Here is a 22,600-nt window from a genome sequence, read left to right as displayed (position 1 = left end):
TAGAGTAACTAAGTTACTTTTTAAAGGAGTAGTCAGTAATCAGTAGTCGGGTTACTTTTTAAAGGTAACTGTGGCAACACTGCTGATGAGTATCAACCAGAGACACGCAAGTATTGATTTTGGACTTCCTTCTGTTCTGTGCAACATGTTAACTATATTTGATGAACAATAGAGTCAGTCAGTAGACTTCTTTGACCACTTCAACTCCAACTGCCCTGTCTGTGCTGCCAAACATGGAAATGTGAAAAGTGTTTCATTTAAGTTTGAAGCTACTGCATCTTGTTTTTTTGCGTTGTTTAACTCCACTCATTTCGTATCCAGGGTGACTGCGGTTCCTGCTGGGCTTTCAGTGCTGTAGGAGCTTTGGAGGGCCAGTTATTCAAGAAGACTGGGAAGCTGGTGGACCTGAGCCCCCAGAACCTGGTGGACTGTTCGTTTAAATACGGCAACCTCGGCTGCAAAGGTGGCTGGATGCACAAAGCCTTCCAGTATGTCATCTACAACCAGGGCATCGACTCTGACGCTTCATACCCCTACCTAGGAAAGGTGAGTCACTGATTTAATCCTGCTACTGCTGCTGAAAGATGCATCAAAGGGAGGGGAAGGCTAAATCCATTCAACTTGGATTCTTGAGTATGTGGTTAGGGCATGTGGGAAACAAATCTGATCGCTTCATGGTTATAGACGGGCAGACAAATGTGGGAAGTCATTAAAAACTATAACAAAAGGTCTGGTTCCCAAATATAGTCTCTGTCAGGACATCATTAGAAGTTGCTGTTACTCACAGATGATAACAGAATTGGCAGCACTCTGGCCTGAGTTTGCCGTTTCATTTCTGTGGCAGATGCATTTAAGTAAACAAGCCACCAGCAGAGCGCCACTGAGAGAAATCATTTTCCTTCGATTACCCAATCATCCCCAGGTGTGTGACGGTTATTGCTTACTCATTCAGGAGAACTTGAGGAACTGCAAAAAAAAATCCTGAGCCTGAAAATGTTTCCATGCCGACGGGGGTGTACGTGAGGGGGGCGTGGCAGCGGGTCCGGGCCATCGCTACCCACCTATTCTATCCAAGCCCAGCGCCATTTGTTCTTAATGCCTTTGTCGACATCTATAGTGTCTCCCCCTGGCTTCATGAATTTGCGGTCCATCCTGACACTACGGTGTGCGTTGCCAGTATGGAAAACCCAGATTCAACAGCACGTGGAGCGACTGCTTTCTGGATCAATCTGTTTGGCCAAGGCCCGCCCCCACCGTATTTCTGATTGGCTAGTAGACGTAGTATCGTTTGTGTGATTGAGTAAAAGTTGCGCCTCTGTTAGATCCAGAGAACTGTATGTGGGCAAACCTGTTTTTTTTTCCCCCCGGCACGGCGCCGGAATGCAATCAGCCATTGAAGGAGTTAAACACATATCAGTAATATTGTAGTATACACACCAATGGTTCCAAAGGTTGAAAATGTCCTTGTGGCAGCTGTGGCGGATGGCGTGGTGTGAGACAGTGCAGTATGTGCTAAACTAGTCAAATAACCAATCATCTTACTGTCAGGCCTGGCGAAATGAGGACTCAAATGCAGTCAGAGAACGAGTATGACAGGCTTTTATTCTGTAACACTTGTATCTTCTTCAGAATCAGTGACAACCAAATGGCTTTAAACTCTACCTCGTCAACAGACAGAGGAAAGACAAGAAAACAATAAACAGGACGAGAAACTGAAATTCGCTCCCAAAGGAGGAGAAACAAGAAACAAACACTACACTGGTTTAATAATGAAAAAACTAAGAAACGTTACACCGACAGAAAATCGCTCTCGAGGAGGAAAAGGACAAAAGGCTATAAAATTATCTACTCTACACTGTGCTGAGAATAATTGCAAAATCAAAGCGCTCCACAGGGAGGGAAGAACAAAAGGCTATAGCTATCTAGAAAACAAAAAAAGGTTCACAACTGACCAAAAACGTTATCAAAATCACTCTTTGTCAGTGGCATACAAGGAAACAGAAAAACAAGCAAGGCAATACTTATCAAATTCAAGGCAACTCTGTGGCAAGGCTGTGAAAGGCTGGAGATTCATGACACGACGAAATACTCTGGCGACAAGACAGGGGAAGACAAAGACAATATATACACCAGGGAAGGGAGCACAGGTGGAAACAATCAGGGATTAGGGGAGACATCAGACCCAAGAGGAAGGGCAAGTGACCTGAAACGAGAGGAGAGTTACTTTTCAAAATAAAACATGAAATTCACAAGACAAAAAACCCAAGACAGGACATTCCTCACCGCGGTGTGACACTTACCTTTAAATTGTCCAACTTTGACCATGAAAACATTACAGTTGCAGGCAGGGCCATAACCAGGGTTATGAAACTAGTGAGGTACAAACCATGTGAGCGCGCAAAGCGCGCAAGCAAAACAATTTTGAGCACTTATTTATGAATAAAAAGTAAAATAAATAGTGTTTTAAACTGTGCAATTACACAAATACAAAATCACATGATGTTGTTGACTGGATTTTTATTAATTTTTGGCACTCTCAGATACTGTATATATTATTGACCTTCTGGATCCTGTCTCCAGCGGGTTCAACTCACTGAAAGTACATAAAAAGGACAGACAGACGTTTTTACAGACAAGCCACAACGCAGAGTGTAAACAACGTCACCCGGTTCAGCACCATGGACAGCTGAGGGGGCGGGGGGGTCGAAACAGCGGTGTTTCGGAATGGGGGGGGTTCGGAACAGCGGGGTGTCGGAGTGGAGGTGTTTCGGAATAGAGAGCTGTCCCCCTCCTTCTCCTTACATTACACTAGCTAACGTTAGCTAGTGAGATGACATGACGATGAGATGAGATAAACTTTATTGTCCCCCGAGTTGAAATTTGTCTTGGGCAAGTACATGCAGCTGCTGCAAAATAGTGTTTTCTTTTTGTTTCAACAAAACTATTATCATGACAGATGCGCGAAACTGGCGAGTATGTTTTTTCCTTACCTCTCATTTAGGTCTCATCACACGCAGAGAATCTCTTCTTCTTCACCCCAAAACCAAAACATGTCCAGTCAGTACCGGTACACATGACGCGCTGCGGCGTGAGGCTAAAGGTTACGAGACTTCATAAGCAGAAACACAACTCCTTTTTTTTTTTTTTAGAAACACAACTCCTGATTGTCGGCGGTAACGGTTAATATAATTTGTGATCTTTCTGTGAATTAGATTTTCATAATTTTTTCATAAAATGTATATTTTTAAAAAAAATCCCAGGAAATAGTAACCAAGGTATTTACCTCGGGTACTTCATAGCTAGTTACGGCCATGGTTGCAGGTCTTGATATAAAAAAAGGTTGGATGTTTTTTTTCCCCTGGGCGGGCAGCCCAAGGAAGCCTTTGGAGTTTTGAACTTTTAGTCACCAAACAAGGCAGGGATCGACGCTTTTTGTCTGGCATGACGGCGATGCGCAGGAGATGCAGCAGCTAACGTGAGTTCTTCTTTTTCATAAACTCTGTGTACACAAACAATGTTCTCAATGCTCGTGTTCATGTGTAGAGACCCTGGTGATACTACAAGCAAAGTTTCATGTTGTGTCGAGCCTTCTTAGTGTTTTAAAAATAGAGATTTTGATGCTAGCGTATCATGCCCCTAGCTCTCCTGTTCAAAATGAACGTGCCCAAAACTGAAACTATGGTAAATCTTAAAAGTGCCTCTTTCGTCATAATTATGCTTTTACACGAAGGTTTGACTCATATTCAATCCCAAATAAAGCCTTGGTTGCTTTTTGGCGAGAGTTTCGCTTTAACAAGCACAAATGGACACTCTTCTGAAATATGACTCATATTTAAGCACGTTGAATAAGTAGAAGGCGACTTGTTAGCCCCCACAAAGAAGTTATGTAAATAGATTTATAACGCACAAAGGTTCAAGTCGCTCCACTGTCACGTCTGGTCTATGTGCATGATGGAGTTCTGATGAGGCATCGGCTTCTCTCTCTCCCTCTTTTTCTTCAAAATAAGAGCTTTACATTGCACCCCCTTGGAGTTTAGAACTGGGTTCTTAGCGGGGGACTTTTAATTTGAAAGTAGCGACCGTTCGAAGACAGAGCAGAGCGGCAGCGGACAGAGAAGCAGCTTTTAGGCTCAACACACTCACAACTACAGTTGCCAAGTCTGCTTATTATAAGCAACTTTGGGCTTGTTTTTCTGTAGAGTCGCTTATAAGTATTGGTAGTCGTGGGTTGCGGGTTTTTGGGCTTCTTGTTAAAGTGTTCCTCTTCCTATTGTATTGCATGTCATATTGATTTGAAATCCTGGAGCTAAAACAAAAAAGGGTCATAACATATAAAAACAGTAATAAATACGATGATATTTCTGGATTCAGGGTGATATTTGTGTGTGTGCAAAGTGTAATAATCTCTCTGTTTTTTTTGTTCTTTTTTTTTTTTTTTTTTACCACTAATGGAGAAGTCGCTTGTTTTGGGCTTGTTTTCATAGGCCCGCTTTCTTGTTTCTCTCAAGATATCTGGCAACACTGCTCACAACACCATATAACGTACGAAATACGTACGGTAGATAACAGGGGCGTTTCTATACCGTTTTTTGACATCCCTTTACACGACAGGAATTTATGTATTCATTAAAAAAAACACACAAAAAGGGCACTTTACAGTACGAGACAAAAAGGGCAGGGGCTCAAGCACCCATAGGGCCTTATGTGTGCATGTGCCTGCTCCTGACAAAGGTTGACAGTAAGTCAACTTCTTTGGAAATGGCCTCGAAAAGACAGCAGGGGTCAGAAGCAGAGAAAAGAAAGAAGAAGAAACTGCTAGATGATGCCCGTGCATCACTTGCAGGTAAGTCCATGCTTAATCATTCTTAAATACCAGCCCAGCATACACCTCGAACTAGCTGACGTTATTGCCAATGTTAGCAAACTCAAATATGTGATAACTTAAGTGCAAGCTAAATTGAGATTTTACTGTTAAACATTACATATGCATTTTACAAGTAACTGACGCCAGCTAGCTGTTACTTTACTTTAGATATTGAGCAGTAGTTTATGGTTTATTTTGACGTGACAGTGGTCAATACTCTCTCAGTAAAAGTTAGCAGTCAGTGCACAAGGTAGGCTAACAATTCCTCTTGCTTCAGACCATTTATTACCGTGTAACAGTTAGCGTGCGATTAATAGTCTTTAGCCAGGCATCTAGCAAAGTTTACCTGGCATAGTGTCATTTGAGAACGCATATTTTGGGTTTGCAATGGATAATAAACCCACCACCATCTTTAGGATTGTCATTCAGTAGAATTCAGCAAAATGTAGGCTACAGTCTCTCACACACATTAGGTGAGGTGTCGGATGTGCAATGGGACAGAAAATGGCTCTTGATAATGTGAAGTCTGAAGAACTCAGACTTTTAGTGTTACTGCTACTGCATCTGAATGTGACAGAAGCTAGGCTACATGACAAAATGAACTGGTGTTTTGAATGCATTTATGTCAGGATGCAAAAGCATAGACGATATCTGTTGGTGAAATAGCAAAACGTTTTGTAGTAGACAAATTGCTCTTGTGACCATATTTAAATGGTAAATAATGTTAAAGACTCAGAAATGTAGTCTTGTGTAAGGTGTATCATTTTGCTTTTATTTCTGTAGGTAAGATATAAAAATAAAATGTCATTATGAATGATATAAAGCAAACATTATCATTGAATTGTGTGCAATAGTGCAACTATTTCTATTATGCTTTTATATTAGATTAGATCAGATTTATCAAATAGCTGATAAATAAGTAATAAGAGCTCCTTGGCTGCATGCTTTCAGTTTTAAATGTTTATAATTATTTTCGGTATAAGATTCTTTGTTAGAATATTTCGTCTCTTTCTATACCGATCCTTTTTCTTGGTATTTCTAAATTAATGCAGGGTCAATGCTAAGATAGTACAAGGAGGAGCAGGTGGCTAAGAGGAAGATACAGACGACGAGCAACCATCTACCAGCAGTTCAGGCACACATCAACCCCATCCGGCCAGCAGGTCTGTGGACTCCACAACAGTACCAAGCCCTGATCAACCACCCCAACCAGCAGTTTAGGGACAGGTACACAGCAGAGAACCACCTCTGAAAGCACAAGTCATGTCATCAAGTCCATCAGCAGGTGACAATGTAGAGACCTGCGTGACCTGATCTGTGTACTGTGTTTACAAAGAGTTTCCTTTTTCGTTTTATTGTTCTTAGGTGTTATTTTGTGATGCTGATACTGTGTTATTGGTATTGAATTATATGTTTCGTAATAAAAAGTTAAACTGGCAAAAACAAATGGTTTTTTTCTCGGAGGGGGGCATTATAAAGTAATTATGCTTAGGGCAGCAAAAAGGCTAGCAGCGGCACTGGAGGGGCTGCTTGGTTATTCAACTTTAAAGGAGGAAGATTGTTGTTCTCTCTGCAGGGCTTTAACCCAAATAAAACAGGAAGTACTGAATATTACTGTGTTGTTGTTATAATCCACTACAAGAAATTGAAACATGGTGTTTTTTAAGAGGAAACATGGTGTATCTGGGAAATTCAGAGCAAACTCAGGTTTACAGTTAAGAAATTCCTGTATGAGACAACGATGTGGGTGTACAAGAAGTTAAGTCCAACCCTTTCACTTTCACATGTAAAAGTATCAACAGAAGCCGAGAAAATTAATAATAACATAATATTTTTCATACATGGACATAATCACCCAAGTTGGTTGGTAAAGTTGTGCCTCGAGCCAACTTCATATCATATCAGTTCACAAGACACATTTAAGAACTGTGTTGGTTTCCTAAGTAGGTGTTTTTTTGAGTACCATCAGATATATTTAAAAACAGGTCCAGTGTAAATCATCAACTTTAACCCCAGTTTGTCTTCTTACTGCAGGAATCAAAATGCAGCTACGACTCCCGCTACCATGCTGCAAACTGCTCCGGTTACATCTTGCTGCCTCAGGGCAACGAGAAGGCTCTGAAGCAGGCGCTCGGCACCATCGGACCCATTTCAGTGGCAGTGGACGCCTCGCGACCCAAATTTGAATTCTACAAGAGTGGTACGTTGCACATGATCAGCTGCAAAGGCTTCATCTTTGCTTGAGTCATAGATACAACTAAAAACTAGATCAAATAAGATTGTTGATGTAACATAAAATAAAGATCATGTACACCATATATATTCTCACATATCAATCTTTCATATTAATACAAAAAACTCAAGTTAACACTCCTTGAAAGTCTCTTAACCTCTGACCTGACTACAGTGATGAAAACACTGCTTCTCAGCGCAAATTTCCCTTACTTTAAAGTTTTCTTAAACAACCCAGTGAATCAAAAATACATTTGATAACTGATAAAAAATGTACAATAAATTTGCCTGAAAAGCAAAATTCAGTCATTATTTACTCAACCCAATGCAGGTGGGAAGTCAGTAGAAGTTTCTTAGTCCTCAAAATATTTCTGGAGCCTCATAGTAAAACAATTTTGCAGCATTCTGCTGAACAACGGAAGTAGCTTGAGACTTGTTCAGAGCTGGGTATTGAAATTTGATACTTGAATGGCACTGACCAAATTTCTATACACAGTGTTGTGCCTAAACGCATTTAGTGAACGATCGTTCATGAACTCGTTCATATTTTGGCCAAATGTGAACTGAACGTACTGTATTTCTGCCTGATGAATGTTATTGTGAACGCGTTCATTCTGGCGTTTGTGAGCGGCGCTCTCTCACAGTTTAACTTTGTTCAAGTGAGTGGCAGATTTCTATAGAGCCTTCCAGGCGAAAACCCGGCTAAAACACACCGTAAACAGGCCTTTAAAAAAAACACTCAATCTGGCAACACCAGCCACCACAGAGTCGCACTGCTGCATGTGTCATCAACATGCGAAGCATGGAGGCAAAAACAAATGAAGGCAGCAGCACTACCTCAGACTCTGCCTCCACCATTTATACAGCATCTTCGTATGATTACTTAAAACAATTTTATGAAAAGGTAAGTGATGATCCAGGTGGGAACAATCTGACCTTTTTGTGTAAACTTTGCCCGCTGGGTTTCAAGAAGCAACTCCGTACTTCAACAATATCAAAAGCAAACCTGAAACGGCACATTGAACTAAAGCACTCGGCAAGCCTTTCAAGGCATGTGCAAGTGAATAAAAAAAATCAAAAGACGGCAACAGCGAGCCAAACCAGATCCTCTACCACCCAAATCACATCAACGGTGTGGTTTCTGGGCACTCTTCATCAAAAGTGTCGGCGAGTAGTATGTTGATAAAAGTATTCAGCAAGGCCAAAATGCTTTGCCCTCTGCTCTATCAGAACTCCTATCAGCCTTCGATCTTAGGAGTTCTACCAAGTGCCACCCTCTTTCTTTTCCTATGCAAGGGTTTTTAGAGTCACTTTTCCAGTACACACCCACTTCTTCTAATTGGTCGTCGTTCTTTTTTTTTCTTCCGCTTTATCCATGCGGGTGATGTTACCGCTTTTATACCACCTTTAGTGACTCTATGGGCGAAGGCCAGGGTACTACTGATGGCAGTGGCTGCCACGAAGGTGCCAACTGCGCATCAGGAGCAGTGTTGGGGTTGGGGTTCAGCATCTTGCTCAAGGATGCTTCGGCTTGTAACTCAGTCCCGCCCTGGGGAGCCAGGGATTCGAACCAGCGACCTTCCGGTCACTAGTCCTCAGCTCTACCCACTGAGCTACAGCCGCTCTAATTGGTCACTTTGGTAAATTATCCAGTAGACTAAAAGAGCAGTTGACCTGTCTCCCTGCTCATCTCCAACTTGGCTAAGGTCTTCTCCCCAAATTGACACCTCTATCCTTCTACGGTAACATACACGTTTGGGCATCTCCCACCATTTGGCATGCGGGCCAACCTCAGGTTTAGTACTTTATGATGACTAACCTTTCACACTCATACAGCTGAAAAACTACTCTAGGACCCTTGGAGCTGTGAGTCTCACTCTGTCTGCATTCCCTAACTCACATAAGGAGAAACAATTAGTCATCAGAATGTGTTGCCATCCAGATACCTCAACGGCGTACAGTAGCAGCTCCGCTGTCTTCATCTCCCAGCCGCAGTTGGACAACCTGGTTTTGCAGTATATTGTCGGAGAGCTGCAGTTTCAGTGTTAAAACTGATCAAATAATTGCTGTCTGTGGTTCTATATGGGCTGTGGTAATAATTTTGAAAAATAATAGCTCACAGCAACATATTGGGAAAAAAAAGAACTGTGAACTAGTTCATTTTTGGAACTGTGAACCTAGGTCAAATTATGAACTATGAACTGAACTAGTTCATCTTAAAATGTGTGAACTGAACTTTGAACTAGTTCATGTAGAAAGTGAACTTTCCCAACACTGGCTGTACATTGCTATACAAAAATTGTCTTGTCATTCAATATCAAAATTTCAATACCTATAAAGAGTTAATCTCATCAGTGTCAGTGAGCCAATAAGTGTGCTGTATACTTGTTCTGCCAATATCAAACAGTGCTGGTAATTGGTTGTCTCGAGGCATGCAGGAAAAAACATTAGGTTAGACCCAAAGACATGTAATATTTAGTTCAATGAATTTCATAAAATTGATATCGGGGAAAAAATATAGTTCAGAAACCAGTATTGAAGTCAAGGTATCTGCGGGTACGGGTACCCAGCCCTTGAAAACAGAAAAAAACAACAGAAAAAAAAACATAAAATGTCTCCATACAGCTTGTACAGTGTGCACAGCGTGCACACACTTCAGATGGGTGAGCCCCAGTTGTCAGGATTCCGGATTTTGTGTTGTGTTTTGTTGGATTTTTCATGCCTCATGTGCCTTTTAGTTCTCCCTGTTCTGTTTTCTGTGGTCTGCCCTCTGTCTCCCTCTGTCTGTCAGCCTTGTTCCCTCTTCGTTTTTCTCCTCTGTGCTCCTCCCCTTCGTTACCACACCTGGCTTCCTCCCTCCTCTCTCTCCGCACCTGTTCCTCGTTGGTAATCAGTGTCTGTGTATTTAGTCTGTGTGTTTCCTTCACTCCTTGTCTGGTCATTGTATGTCTTCTGAATGTTTCTGTCTGCATTGCTTCTGAGCCTGTTCCTGATTCCGTCCTTGTGATGCCCCTCGTCAAAGTTTCCTGCCTTGCCTCCTTTTGTGACTCTTGGTATTTGGTGTTGGATTTTGAGTTTTGTATTTTGCATTTTATGATTTGAACTTTGCCTTTTTCTTTTTACTTTGCCGAACTGTTTTGTCTTGCTGTTTTGCTACTTTATTTTTTGGACTCTTGACTCTTTTCTTTGTGTTTCTTGGTTTTGTTTGCATTCAGCTTTAAGAATAAAGCTTGCTTTTTTTCTTTTCCCCTGATCTTGTTTGTTTGTTTGTTGTTTGCACTTTAATAAAACATTACAAACAAAGAGTATATCACATAAAAGAAAAAAATATGTATAATAGATAGGGCTGTAACGACACACGTATCAAAACCGAAATCGCGACACTCAGATCCACGAACCTGTCTCGCGGTGTGAGAAGGCAGAATCGCGACACATGTTCCTGTCCAGATCCAGCGCTATGAGTAACAATAAGTAGCCCATTTCACACAGAGACGACGCATTAAAGGGATAGTTCAGGTTTTTTGAAGTGGGGTCATATAAAGTACATATCTATAGTCGATCTGTTTCCTACCGTAATCACCGCTCAGCGCAGCCTCAGTTTGGAGAAGTAGAGAGCCGCTCCAGCCCAGAGGCTCAGCTTTGTACTGCAGTGAACGGGGTTCAGCAAAAAAGCGAAATTAACCACCTGAAACAAGGCTCACCTAAAAAAATCTATATCAGGTCAAGTGTACGTTGTATAGGTAAAATTCACACCGCTTTACATCGCCGTCAGACTGCGCTTTCTTTTGGCACTACATTTTCTCAACTGCAGAACCCCCGTATCCCTACGCATGAGCGCTAATGTGGAAGGATACGGAAAGTTAAGTTTTGTTTTTATCGAAAGCAAACCTCTCGTCCAGCCGGCGCTCGCAGATTAGCTGTTGCCCAGTTACGCGAATGCGTAGGGATACAGAGGTTCTGTGGTTGAGAAAATGTAGTGCCAAAAGAAAGCGCGGTCTGACAGCGATGTAAAGCGGTATGAATTTGACCTATACAACGTACACTTGAACTGATATAAATTTTTTTAGGTGAGTCTTGTTTTAGGTGGTTAATTTCGCTTTTTTGCTGAACCCCGTTCACTGCAGTACAAAGCTGAGCGTCTGGGCTGGAGCGGCTCTCTACTTCTCCAAACTGAGGCTGCGCTGATGGGTGATTACGGTAGGAAACAGATCGACTATAGATATGTACTTTATATGACCCCACTTAAAAAAAAAACGAACTATCCCTTTAACACCACAGGTGGTTCATCAATTCTCCGCCGATGGTCGTTCATTCAGAGCGAAGCACCGCTGGAGTGAAGAAGAACCAGGAAAAGATGCATAAAAGCCGCAGCCGCGGTTGACCAATTCTCCGCCGATGGTGATTCACACAGAGCGTAGCATCTCCGCCGTACTGCTGTGAATTCACACAGAAAGCCGGAGCTGCAGCTCCTAAAGAGGCGTGACACGTGTCAATAACCCTGTCTTTTCGCAGGATGGAAGCTATTTTCCGAAAGTTCACTGAAGTCTCAGTCCAGAGGGCTGACGGTCGCGGAGATTTTTTTTCATCACAAACACTCGGTGAGTTGAAGTTTTTTGCCGGTGACGGACGCTGTTTTTCCGGCAGAAATGTTGCGAAGAGTCGGTAGGACAGGTGGGAGGACGGACACTTCTCCACTATATCTGTGGTATCTTTTTCCTCATATAAGTTGCCAAAGACAGTTACAGTTACTACGTTACTTACTGTTTGGTCCTGTAACATTGCTTTGTGGGACATTTCTGTTTATTTAGTTGAGTGAGGGACCTGTGCAGTCATCAGACTGTTAGACAGCCCTCCATATGCGCAGCTGGCTCATCCATTCACACTGGTTCAGTTTACCAGTACTGCGCCTCTGGTACTATCAGACGAGTTTCATACAGAAGTTATTGAAATGTTACAAAAATAAAATGTTTAATTTTGTTCTAAAAAATCGAGGTTTGTATCAAACCGTGGGTCAAAAATCGTGATACAAACTGAATCGTGAGTTTGGTGTATCGTTACAGCCCTAATAATAGATAATGATAAACTACAATGAATCAGTGCTGGAGAGGTTTGAAACCCTGGGAGGGCTTATCGAGAACCTCACCATTAAAATAAAGAAGTAAAATTAAATGTATCTTATCAAAATAAAACAAATGAATTAATGTGAGAAAAAAAAACAAAATTAAGACAAAATAACCAAAATAAGTAATTAAGCAATGAATCAAGAAATAAATTGAAATGAATCAAGAGAATCAAGAGAATGAATCAAGAGATAAATTACAATGGCAATTATTTGAAAAAAAGAAAAGAATAAATCAAAACAAAAAAAACAATCCCATAGAGTACAGATGATCTTTTCATTTCCTTTTAGGGAGGGTAATCTGTCTCCTGTCTGCCTCCTGTTTAACTGCGTTTGGGTCCACCTGCTTCTTCCTGAGTATTCCCCTTTTTAAACCAAAACCTGACACAAGTAATGTTTTTAGCTTAATGAAGGGTGTAAAAAAACATTTCGTGTCTTCCAAACACTTAGATTACACCAGACAAGCTGCATGGACCCATTTAATGTTCATTTTTTGGGTTATTTTTGCTCCAGAATTTTTTTGGACTACGAAACTTCACCCGATTTGGATTTATTTTTGGATAAACTGTTCCTTTTTGAAAAAAAAAAAAATACATATATATTATAAAACTTGAATATAATGGCATTCATTTAATATTACTATTTTCACCTCTGCCTTTTTCAGGAGTGTACAATGACCCATGCTGCACCAAGAATGTAACCCACGCTGTGTTAGCTGTGGGCTACGGCACGCTGAAAAGAAAAGACTACTGGCTGGTAAAGAACAGGTGAGATGTTTCTGCTGCCCCAAAACCTTCTACATGGACACACTTGGGGGTGGCAATACACTGTAAAAAAAATTCTGTAGAATTTACGGTAAAATACTGGCAGCTGTGGTTGCCAGAACTTTACCGTAGAAAATACGGTCACAATGTAACTGTAAATTTCACAGTAGAGAACTGTTATTTGTTTACGGTAATTTGCTGTAAAAATAACAGTTATCATATAAACCTGTTTACGGTAAATTCTTTTAAAAATAACATATATACTGTAAACCTAATTACAGTCCATCAGTGAAAAAACACGGTAAAACTGTAAGATATATTACGGTATTTTATTGCAAAGTTCAACTACGGTAAAATACTGGCAGCTGTGGTTGCCAGAATTTCACCGTAAAAAATACGGTACAACACACATGGAATTACAGTTTGTTGGCGTAGATTTTACAGTCAGCAAATGCAAATGGTAAATTATAAAGGAAATAACCAATTAAGCCCATTGTAAACCAAAGTACAGACTATAATTGATAAACTTTAAGAACATCTCTTTGCATATACACATTCTCTTTGAAAAACAGAACTTGTCCAGTATACTCACAAGGCAGTGTTGACATCTTCAAAAGACAGTGTGTGTCCATACATATGAAGGATAGTCCATGGTAGAAGAAATAAACGTCATGAAAAAAGGAGCCACTTGCCCTGTGTTGATCAACACTAATGAGTCACTGAGTCCAGACTTGGCTGAAGAGGGCTCTTAACATGGACATGGTGTTCAAGAAACTGGAACTTAAAGCATTCAGCAGTCACCAGTTCTGCTTGAAGACTCATGTGTTGTCCATCTGGTGTCCACTGTAGACTGGCATGATCCTCTCTGCAGCCAGAAAAAAAGAAACAAAGCAAAGGTTAGATTGATGCAGTGCCTGAGCATGATGCCTACAGAGATAAATTCAGCCTTCTGCTGTTAAACTGAGCTCCAATGAGCTATACATAGAATGAAACCAGCACTCTGGAGTGTAGTTTTGCAGGTCATCAGGAGTATTTCATTTATTTTATTGTATTAGTGTGAAAAGTAGAAACAGCCACTTTTCAGGACTAAGTGATAATCAGTATTTGTTTCACCCTTGTCGAATTGCAGCCTAAATCCTGAATCCTGTCCATAATACTGATTTTTTTTTTTTCTACTGTATGTTTGTATGAAGCTGTTGGCACCGTTCACTTGAGGGAGATCGATTGAGTGTAGTTTGAGTGCTTGCATCTACTCATTTGCTACACTGACATAAACCATAGCTTACCTCTAATTAGCCTTGACAAGACTGGTGTTTGAGTCATTGGGTCCAGACTTGACTGAAGACAGGTGGGACAGAGTCTCATACAGACATGTTACAATGTGAAGGAAACTGGAACTTTGGGCAGGTGTTGTCATCATTCCTGCTTGAAAATTCACCAGCAGTCTTCAACAAGGTGTTTACTGTGGACTGGCATGAATCTCTCTGCAACCAGACAAAGAAAGAAAACAAAGAAAACATTGTTAATGATAATTATTATTATATAGCACTTACACTGTTGCAAAGTGCTTCCCGCAACAACAACAACAAAAAACAAAACATTAATTAAAGAAGTTGGAACAGAAAAAAAATTAAATGGTGAATGAAGGTTTTTAGGTTTAAAAAATCTCATAAAAAGGCCATCCTATAAATATGATTTCAGGAGGCGCTTAAAACAGTTAACAGATTTAGCAGATCTAATAGATTGAGAGAGACTGAGGGAGAAACTGTGGAGACTACAGCTGAAAACACACAATCCTTTGGATGTGACATCAAATCAGTGATTTTGATTTTTTTAAGGATAGTTCTGAGGATTTACCCTTAAGGAACTCCAGATAACAGGGTAGTAGACATATATGGGAGACATAATTATTGATGTGGCCATGTAAGTATTTGACAGGTATGAAGAAACAAAACATTTAATGGCAGCACCAGTTCAGAAGCCAATCTATTTAAATGTACTCACTGAAGCTGAGTGCTGATAACGATGACGACGAATCAGAGTACTGGCCATACCGCATTCCTGCAAAGTTGATTGCCTTACATTATCCAGCTGCACCGTGCTGTGGAGAAGGTGAAATTATTTGTTAAAAAATTGTATGGCTAAGGTGTTAAAGGGATCATTCTCACTTGTTATGTTATCTTTGAATTCGCCTAGATCAAGTGTCAATAAATGTTTCCTTCGTAATACATCCAAGTCTCCTTGTATCATCTTTTATTAAGAGTAAACCAGTTTCTCCATTATCAAAGTCTTAACCGACTTGCTACAGAAGTTACAGCTAAACATTTTTCTAGCATTAGCAACGTTAGCTGTAGCTAACGACTTCTCAGAGCCCTTAAGTGACTCTTTTATTCTGCAAAAAGCAGATAGTGACATGTCCAGCAACTTTTAAGATATAGCTACCTGAACTCCTCTGCTTGAAAGTCAACGAATAAGAGCTAACGTGGCTCTGCGGCTAGCTAACGTTAATCAGACAGTCTCAATGAGCTGTGAATGTGCTTACCTGAAGAAGAGACTCTGCTCCTGTGGGCGCGAAGAAATGGCGGTGACCTGAAATTTCAAGCTTCCGTTAACTCGCGGTCCTCTCTCTCTCTCTCTCTCTCTCTTTCTCTCTCTCTCTTCTCTGTCTGTATCTATCTATCTATCTATCTATCTATCTATCTATCTATCTATCTAGCTGTGTGTCTGTCTCTCTGTCACAACAACAAACACTGCTCCTGTGGGCGCGAAGCAATGGCGGTGAACTGAAATTCAAAATTTCATCAAAAGTCATCTCTCTCTCTCTCTCTCTCTCTCTCTTTCTCTCTCTCTCTGTCGTTCTCTCTGTCTCTCTCCTCAATTCAATAAAGCTTTATTGACACGAACAACTACAAACACAACAACGTTTTCATTGTCATGTTTTACATATAATAAAAAAAGGACATGTACAAGAATAAAATAAAAATAGAAATTGTGTTTTCACTATACAAAAGAAAGATATAAAATAAAATATACTATTATTTTATGGAAGCCCATTTCCGCCACTTGACAAAAATTATGAGATACTTTGACTTAGTATCTCATAATTTTGACTTAGTATCTCATAATTTTTTTTCATCAAGTGGCGGAAATGGGCTTCCATATTATTTAAAAAGGATGTGTTAACAATGTTGCAATAAAACTCTATATGATAAACTCTAACGATTGTTGTAGGCCTATGTTTTCCTGTGGGACAATAAAGTTAATCTTATCTTAATTCACTGTGTTTTGACAATAATACAACATTTATAGTTTTCTATTGCATTAAGTGCTTTGTGTCGGCCCGAACAATGCCCCTTAACTGGGATATAATAAGCAAATACCACGGCCTGTCCTGATGTATTGCCTAAATATACCATACTTTTTAACATTCTACTTTCTATACAAATGATGGTATGATTCAATGGTTGTGTACCGTAAATTTAAACGTTAACATCAGCAAAATCTGTAATTCAGACAGAATGATACCGTCAATTTTAGGGTAATTACATGCTTGTGACATTACGGTATTTTACCGTGAATTTAGCAAACTTTTTATAACATTCACAGTAAATTCCATATTTTCTACTTAGTAAGGCTGTAAAATTTAAGTTATTTACTGTTTCTTGATTTACGGTAATTCTTTGTGTAAATACATTTCTTTAATGTATTTACTACAGTGATATACAATTTTTTTATTTTACGGTATTTTACTGTTGCTATTGACAGTTTTTTACCGTAATTTCTACAGACATTTTTTACAGTGTAGCTCAGTCTCACTCGGACCAAAAAAGAACAATGTGGACTGGCAGTTGGAGAATGCTGGTTTACATCCTGGGCATTGCCGAAGTGCCCTTGGGCAAGGCACCGACCCCCAACACTGCTCGTTGGGCGCCGTGGCATCCCCTTCGCTCATCTCCCCTACACTGCGTGTGTGTGTGTGCACTTGTGTGTAATGTGAGTGATAAAAAGAATTTCCCAATTTGGGATTAAAATGGTATGTATGTATCCAAAGTGGAAAAAATATATTTCTAAAATGTATGTCAAATGACATATAATTATCTTGCTTAATATGTGAATAACTCAAAACTGAATGTGTCCCCCTTTATTTTGCATTTTAACTTTTTTGTGTGGTAGTCCTAAATATTGTCCACCGGTGTGACAACACTTTCAATGTTAATATTAAATTCAGAGATTGTGTGACAGATAAGACAATTATGCACAATCCCTATCAATTTGTCCTAATTATATTCCCACATCAAAAGTAACCAATAAAAATTCACAATCATGTTATTATCCTACTATAAGATGTACACATAGGGACTTTACCCAAACGTCTGGATTATATTCATTATAATTTGTATAACACCTAATGAAGCTTCATTCCATCCTTATCTGTACATAGTGATGATATCATTATTATACTATTCAACACTTTTTTACATGAAATTTGTGCATTAAAAAACCTTTTCCACTTATAATTCAGTTTGTCACACCGCAGGACATTCCATCGCACCATTGGACAACAAAATGTACTGGTTTGCCCCTGCTTTGTACAAAGTCACATTTATTATTTCTTGCTCACATTCATTAAAATGAATTTACAACTTCAAGTTCAAATGTTTTTGTACAATAAAGTCAGAAGATAGAAGAAACCAACATTCCAATAAAAAAGACTTGGGAGCCATTGTTACATTTAGCAACATAACATGAACATGTAAACAAAATTGACCTAGCTTATTACTTTTCTTGTTCAAATTTATTTTAAAATTCACTAAAATAAAAACATAAAAGTTTTGTTAAAGGTTATATGGGATAAAAAGTTAAAACTGTTCTCTGTATTTAATTGTCACATTTTTCATACAACTCAAGTAAAATCTTTTTTCAAATAGCCTCTTGTCACATTTCATAACCATAAATGGAATTGACCTAAAAAACAAACTATTGTTTGGGTAAAATTCATTGAACAATTTATTCAGTCTCTCTTCACTTACAATGTGGATCTCAAACTAGCCTTAAAGTGAAACTCTTGCCAAAATGTAACCTAGGCTTCGTGTAAATGCATAATTACGAACGAGACACTTTTAAGATTGACCATATTTTCGTTTTCGGCTCAAACTCATTTTCAATGGAGTGCTGAGGCATTTTTACGATAGCATCAAAATCTCTATTTTTAAAACACTAAGAGGACTCAACACAACATGAAACTTTGCTCGTAGTATCACCAGGGTCTCTACACGTAGCTCAACTGAACCACATACACTCTACCCAGACTTGTCGATCCCCGAGTACACCTGGGCTGCCATGAGAAGAAGCTACTGCTAACATGAGTTGTTCAAAAACCTTTTTAGTAAACTCTGTGCACACAAACAATGTTCTCAATGCTTGTGTTCATGTGTAGAGACCCTGGTGATACTACGAGCAAAGTTTCATGTTGGGTCGAGCCTTCTTACTGTTTTAAAAATAGAGATTTTGATGCTATCGTAAAAGTGCACCATGCAGTCCCATTGAAAATTAGTAAGAAGGGGATAGAAAGTTGGGAGGTGGAAGGAAGTTAGGAGCGAAGGAGGTAAGAAAGGGGAGAAGTTGGAAGAGGGGAGATTGATAGGGAGGGAGGTTGGGGGAGGTTAGGAGGGAGGGAGGGAGAGAGTGATGGTTTTGTACCCCTGGATAGAGCCTACATCCACTGGTGTGACAGCAATTTCCACCAGTGTGACACTGATTCATGTCACACTATAGGACAATGCTGTCACACCAGTGGACGTTTTCAAGATCAAGGCCAGTTTACGGCCTACCTATGAGAGACAGTCGTCAATCCTGACTAACAGTGTTAAGGTTTACACTATTTTCAATAGTCAATCAATATACATTGATCAAAAATTTCAGATCAATACTTAAATTACGTCACACCAAAGGACTGCATAACGGATACAGTTACAGTGCACGGAAATAGCAATATTATGGAAATATTTGAGACAGAACTCACCTTGTGTGCAGTTCATGTGCTCCAGTGAGGTCTACTGTACTTCCTGGATGAAGATGGGCCCCTTTCGGTAATAGGGTGCCCAAATTAAAGCCTGTTTTATATCTACAGAACGGCGTCACACCAGGTGGACACCAGTTTTGCGGACAAAATGTAATGTGTCATAATTATTCTAAATGGGGACCTTAAGACTTAACCTTTAGTTTCATTAAGGTAACACTACTATAACATCTATACAAATATTTTTATGTATTTAGACTTATTTTTCATTTAATTACTGTAGTTTAAAGATAAGCAACACTACACCGGACAGTCACGCCAGTGGACAAATGTCATGTTTAAAACAAAATATTTACATATTTGAATTATAATACTCATTAATTACAGATGCATTAGTTCTGGAAGATTAAACTGTGTGTGTGGTGATTGAGCATCTTCTGTCAATATTCTCATCAAATAACTTATTGTTATTCCTGTGCATAAAGTTCATTGACCTGGTTGAATATAAAATAACATTTAAAGCAAGAAACAAACTACTACCAGGTAATATTCAGAAACTTATAATTTGAGGGAAAGGTTTAATTTCAAGATGCTAACTGTTTATATGACTATTAAAAAGTACGTGCATTTCAGTCGGTGGTGTGTAATTGTGGAATGGTATGAGCGCTAGGGATGCGCATCGTTAACCGGTTTTGTTTGGGAACCGGTTCTGAGTCAAACGATTCTTGGGAATCGCTAACAAAATCCCTTTACAATTCCACTATCGATTCTTCCCGGGCTGCACCGGCACTATATACAAACGTACCCCACTCGCAAATTTGCGATGACGTCACACACACAAAACGATCCAAAGTCTGGCTGCATTTCACAACGAAGGACGACACCTCAGGGATCGTCACCTGTAATACCTGTAAGAGGGATCTGCGCGCCAAAGGCGGTAATACAACTAATATGTCACAGTATTATACTCCAGCAATGCCGTGTGTTTGACGCACTTGCAGCACCAGTGCTAGCACTAGCACAGCAGATAAAATTAAACAACTGGCTAACGTTGTGTGATAATGATAAAAATGAATGGTTACGAATGGTTAATCAGCCCAGCCCTGCCCATTCCTTGTTTGTCCCTCTATGGGATTATCCTTAGCCAATAGCTACTTGACTTGTGGATTCATTTTACTCATTTGAGTATTGTTTGTTCTCAGCAGTGAATAATTAAGATTTATATTAATAAACCTGAGATTAATTTTAATAAACCAGGTTGTATTCTTTTCTGTACTCATGTACTACTTGTACATAAGCAGGAATCGATAAAGCATCGGAATCGCTAAATCCTTATCAATATACATCCCTAATGAGCACGGAGCTAAAGCAACGTCCACGCATGTGCCAGTTAAAAAAAAAAAAAAAGGTACAAGGAGTTGATTTTCAAAAGGTACAGGGATGAGGGAATCACGAGGTGTTTTCATAGATGCCTGCATGTGTTTGTGTGTATACCTCCAACTGGTTCAGAATTCAGCAGCTAGGCTTCTAACTGGTTTTAACAGATGTCAACAAATCACTCAAGTATTGGCTTCTCTCCATTGGCTCCCTGTACGTTTTCGAATTAATTTTAAGATTTCACTGATCACTTTTAAAGCACACTCAGGTCTGGCTCCAAGCTATATTACAGATATTTTAATCCCCTACGAGCTAGCTCACAGCCTTAGATCCTCAGGCGGGGCCCTCCTAACTGTTCCAAAGTTGAGACTAATAACTAAAGGTGATCGTACCTTCGCCATAAAGGCCCCTCAACTTTGGAACGCCCTGCCTGAGGAGATAAGGCTCGCAGGATTGGTAACTTCTTTTAAATCACTTCTTAAAACCCATTTTTATAGACCAGCCTTTATGTGACGTGGTCCTTTTTTTATGTTTATTTTTACACCAACCGTCCTGAGTTTAATATCTGTCATATCTTATTTATTCCATTTCTTTTATTTCGTCTACTTTATCTATTCCATTTCTATTATTTAACCTACTTATTTTTTAACCTATTAATTTGTATCATTACCTCTGTTACTTCAACATTTCATGCAATCTATTTTTATCATCCTTTGTATTTGTAGTTATATTCTTGCTTTGTTTTGTCAAAGCATTTTTTATACTCTCTTTTTAAAAGTGCTATACAAATAAAGTTATTATAAATATTATTTTTAATATGCCATGAAATATACATTTGTGGATCTATGTTTTGTCAAATCAATTTAACTTTTTGATTTGTTTGCATTCATTTTTTTACTTTACATGGATGTTTACTAATCACATTTCAAAAAATCTTGTATCCCTTTAATTATATTCTCTTCTCGTGCAGCTGGGGAACCGACTGGGGAGATCAGGGCTACATCCGGATGGCACGCAACAAGAACGACCAGTGTGGCATCACTCAGTACGCCTTATACCCCACCATGTAGCTGCATTGCCTCTGTTCTCCTTTTCTTTTTTAAACAATATCTTTTAAAGTTATTATTCACACTGATTTCAGTATTTTTCTTTTTTCTTACTTTTGCTACTTTTACTACTTTTTATGTAACTATGACAAAAATGTCATTAAATGTTACAGTTTATCATCTCTGGCCTCACTTGTTTGTATCTGACTGTGTGTTTGTACGAATCCTCTCGTTGACCCTCTAGTTGAAACATTGAGCTACAGAAAGTCCTTTAGTCCTGCTAGTATTCATGCTCAGTTAGTGCCAGGAACTGTGACGCAACGCTTCCCAGCTAGCTACACAATCCAATTTTGTCTTATTGTTTGTCCTAATTAATAATTATCATTGATTGCCAAATTTAACCCAAAACTCCCTATTGAAGTTGCATGAAGCACTACAAAACTAAACAGAAAAAAGGCTTTTCCATGCTGGACGAGGAAAGAGACAAACACAAACCACTGAACAGTATAAACATCTAAAACCAAGGTTTATATTTATTACTGGTTGGTTTATAGCCTATATTTCAATAAAGGACTGATATGTCTTGAGAAAAGGGTCCTTTTGTTTTTTTAATGATTGCAGGAACTGACATTTTTTCTTTGGAATTAAAACATTAATTTCAAACTTTTCATAGGCCTTTAAAAACAGAGGAAATTCTTCTTACTCATCAATGCTGTTTCCAACAAGTTCCTGTTCTCATCATTATCTCTCAGGACTGCTCTTCTTCATCTTGTGACACCTGAGAGGGTCCTGATTGTATCTTAACGTTAAGATTTACCTTCCTTGGAACAGAGGGGTCCAAACTGTGAAGAACATCCCCAGATCAGAGTATTGATATAATTGTGTACATACGTTTTGCCACACTGTGTGATCTTTTTTGGTGAAACACTGACTGAAAGGGCTCTTATACTGTTCTGAGTTTCAGTGGAGAGCTTCACTGTCCTATAATCCTCTGACTCAGGGGTCTTTAAATGAGGGGCCAAGGGCCAAAACAAACACCTCATGTGTTTTTTACTAATCGCATAAATAGAGCAGAATAAATGTTGATTTATATCAGGCCAAACTTTGTCCTGCATGGCCCCAGTTTGGTTTATCCTGCTTTAAATGCTGTTAAGGTGGCATTTCCACCTACTCCAAACT

At 39.4% G+C, this 22,600-nt stretch overlaps 1 protein-coding gene across 2 annotated transcripts in view; it reads left to right on the top strand.

Moving 5' to 3' along the window:
- LOC115568062 (cathepsin L1-like) overlaps nt 1-21,614 on the top strand; it is a 29,826-nt gene extending 8,212 nt beyond the window's left edge. The window contains exons 5-8 of one of the 2 annotated variants that reach the window (XR_003981325.1): nt 322-546; nt 6,899-7,064; nt 12,880-13,038; nt 16,782-17,628. Coding sequence is in view for 1 of the 2 variants with exons in the window: in XM_030395112.1 (XP_030250972.1) it covers nt 322-546; nt 6,899-7,064; nt 12,880-12,982; nt 21,346-21,445 (594 nt within the window). In the remaining variant the exon portion in view is untranslated. Of the gene's footprint in view, nt 1-321; nt 547-6,898; nt 7,065-12,879; nt 13,039-16,781; nt 17,629-21,345 lie in introns of those variants that run through there. The other variant, XM_030395112.1, reaches the window with a different exon arrangement.
- Nucleotides 21,615-22,600: the final 986 nt, after the last annotated feature.

The sequence above is a fragment of the Sparus aurata genome, chromosome 17 (genome assembly GCF_900880675.1).
Source record: "Sparus aurata chromosome 17, fSpaAur1.1, whole genome shotgun sequence".
In the NCBI taxonomy this organism is placed as follows: domain Eukaryota; kingdom Metazoa; phylum Chordata; class Actinopteri; order Spariformes; family Sparidae; genus Sparus; species Sparus aurata.
This window is presented reverse-complemented; position numbering and strand designations above follow the sequence as displayed.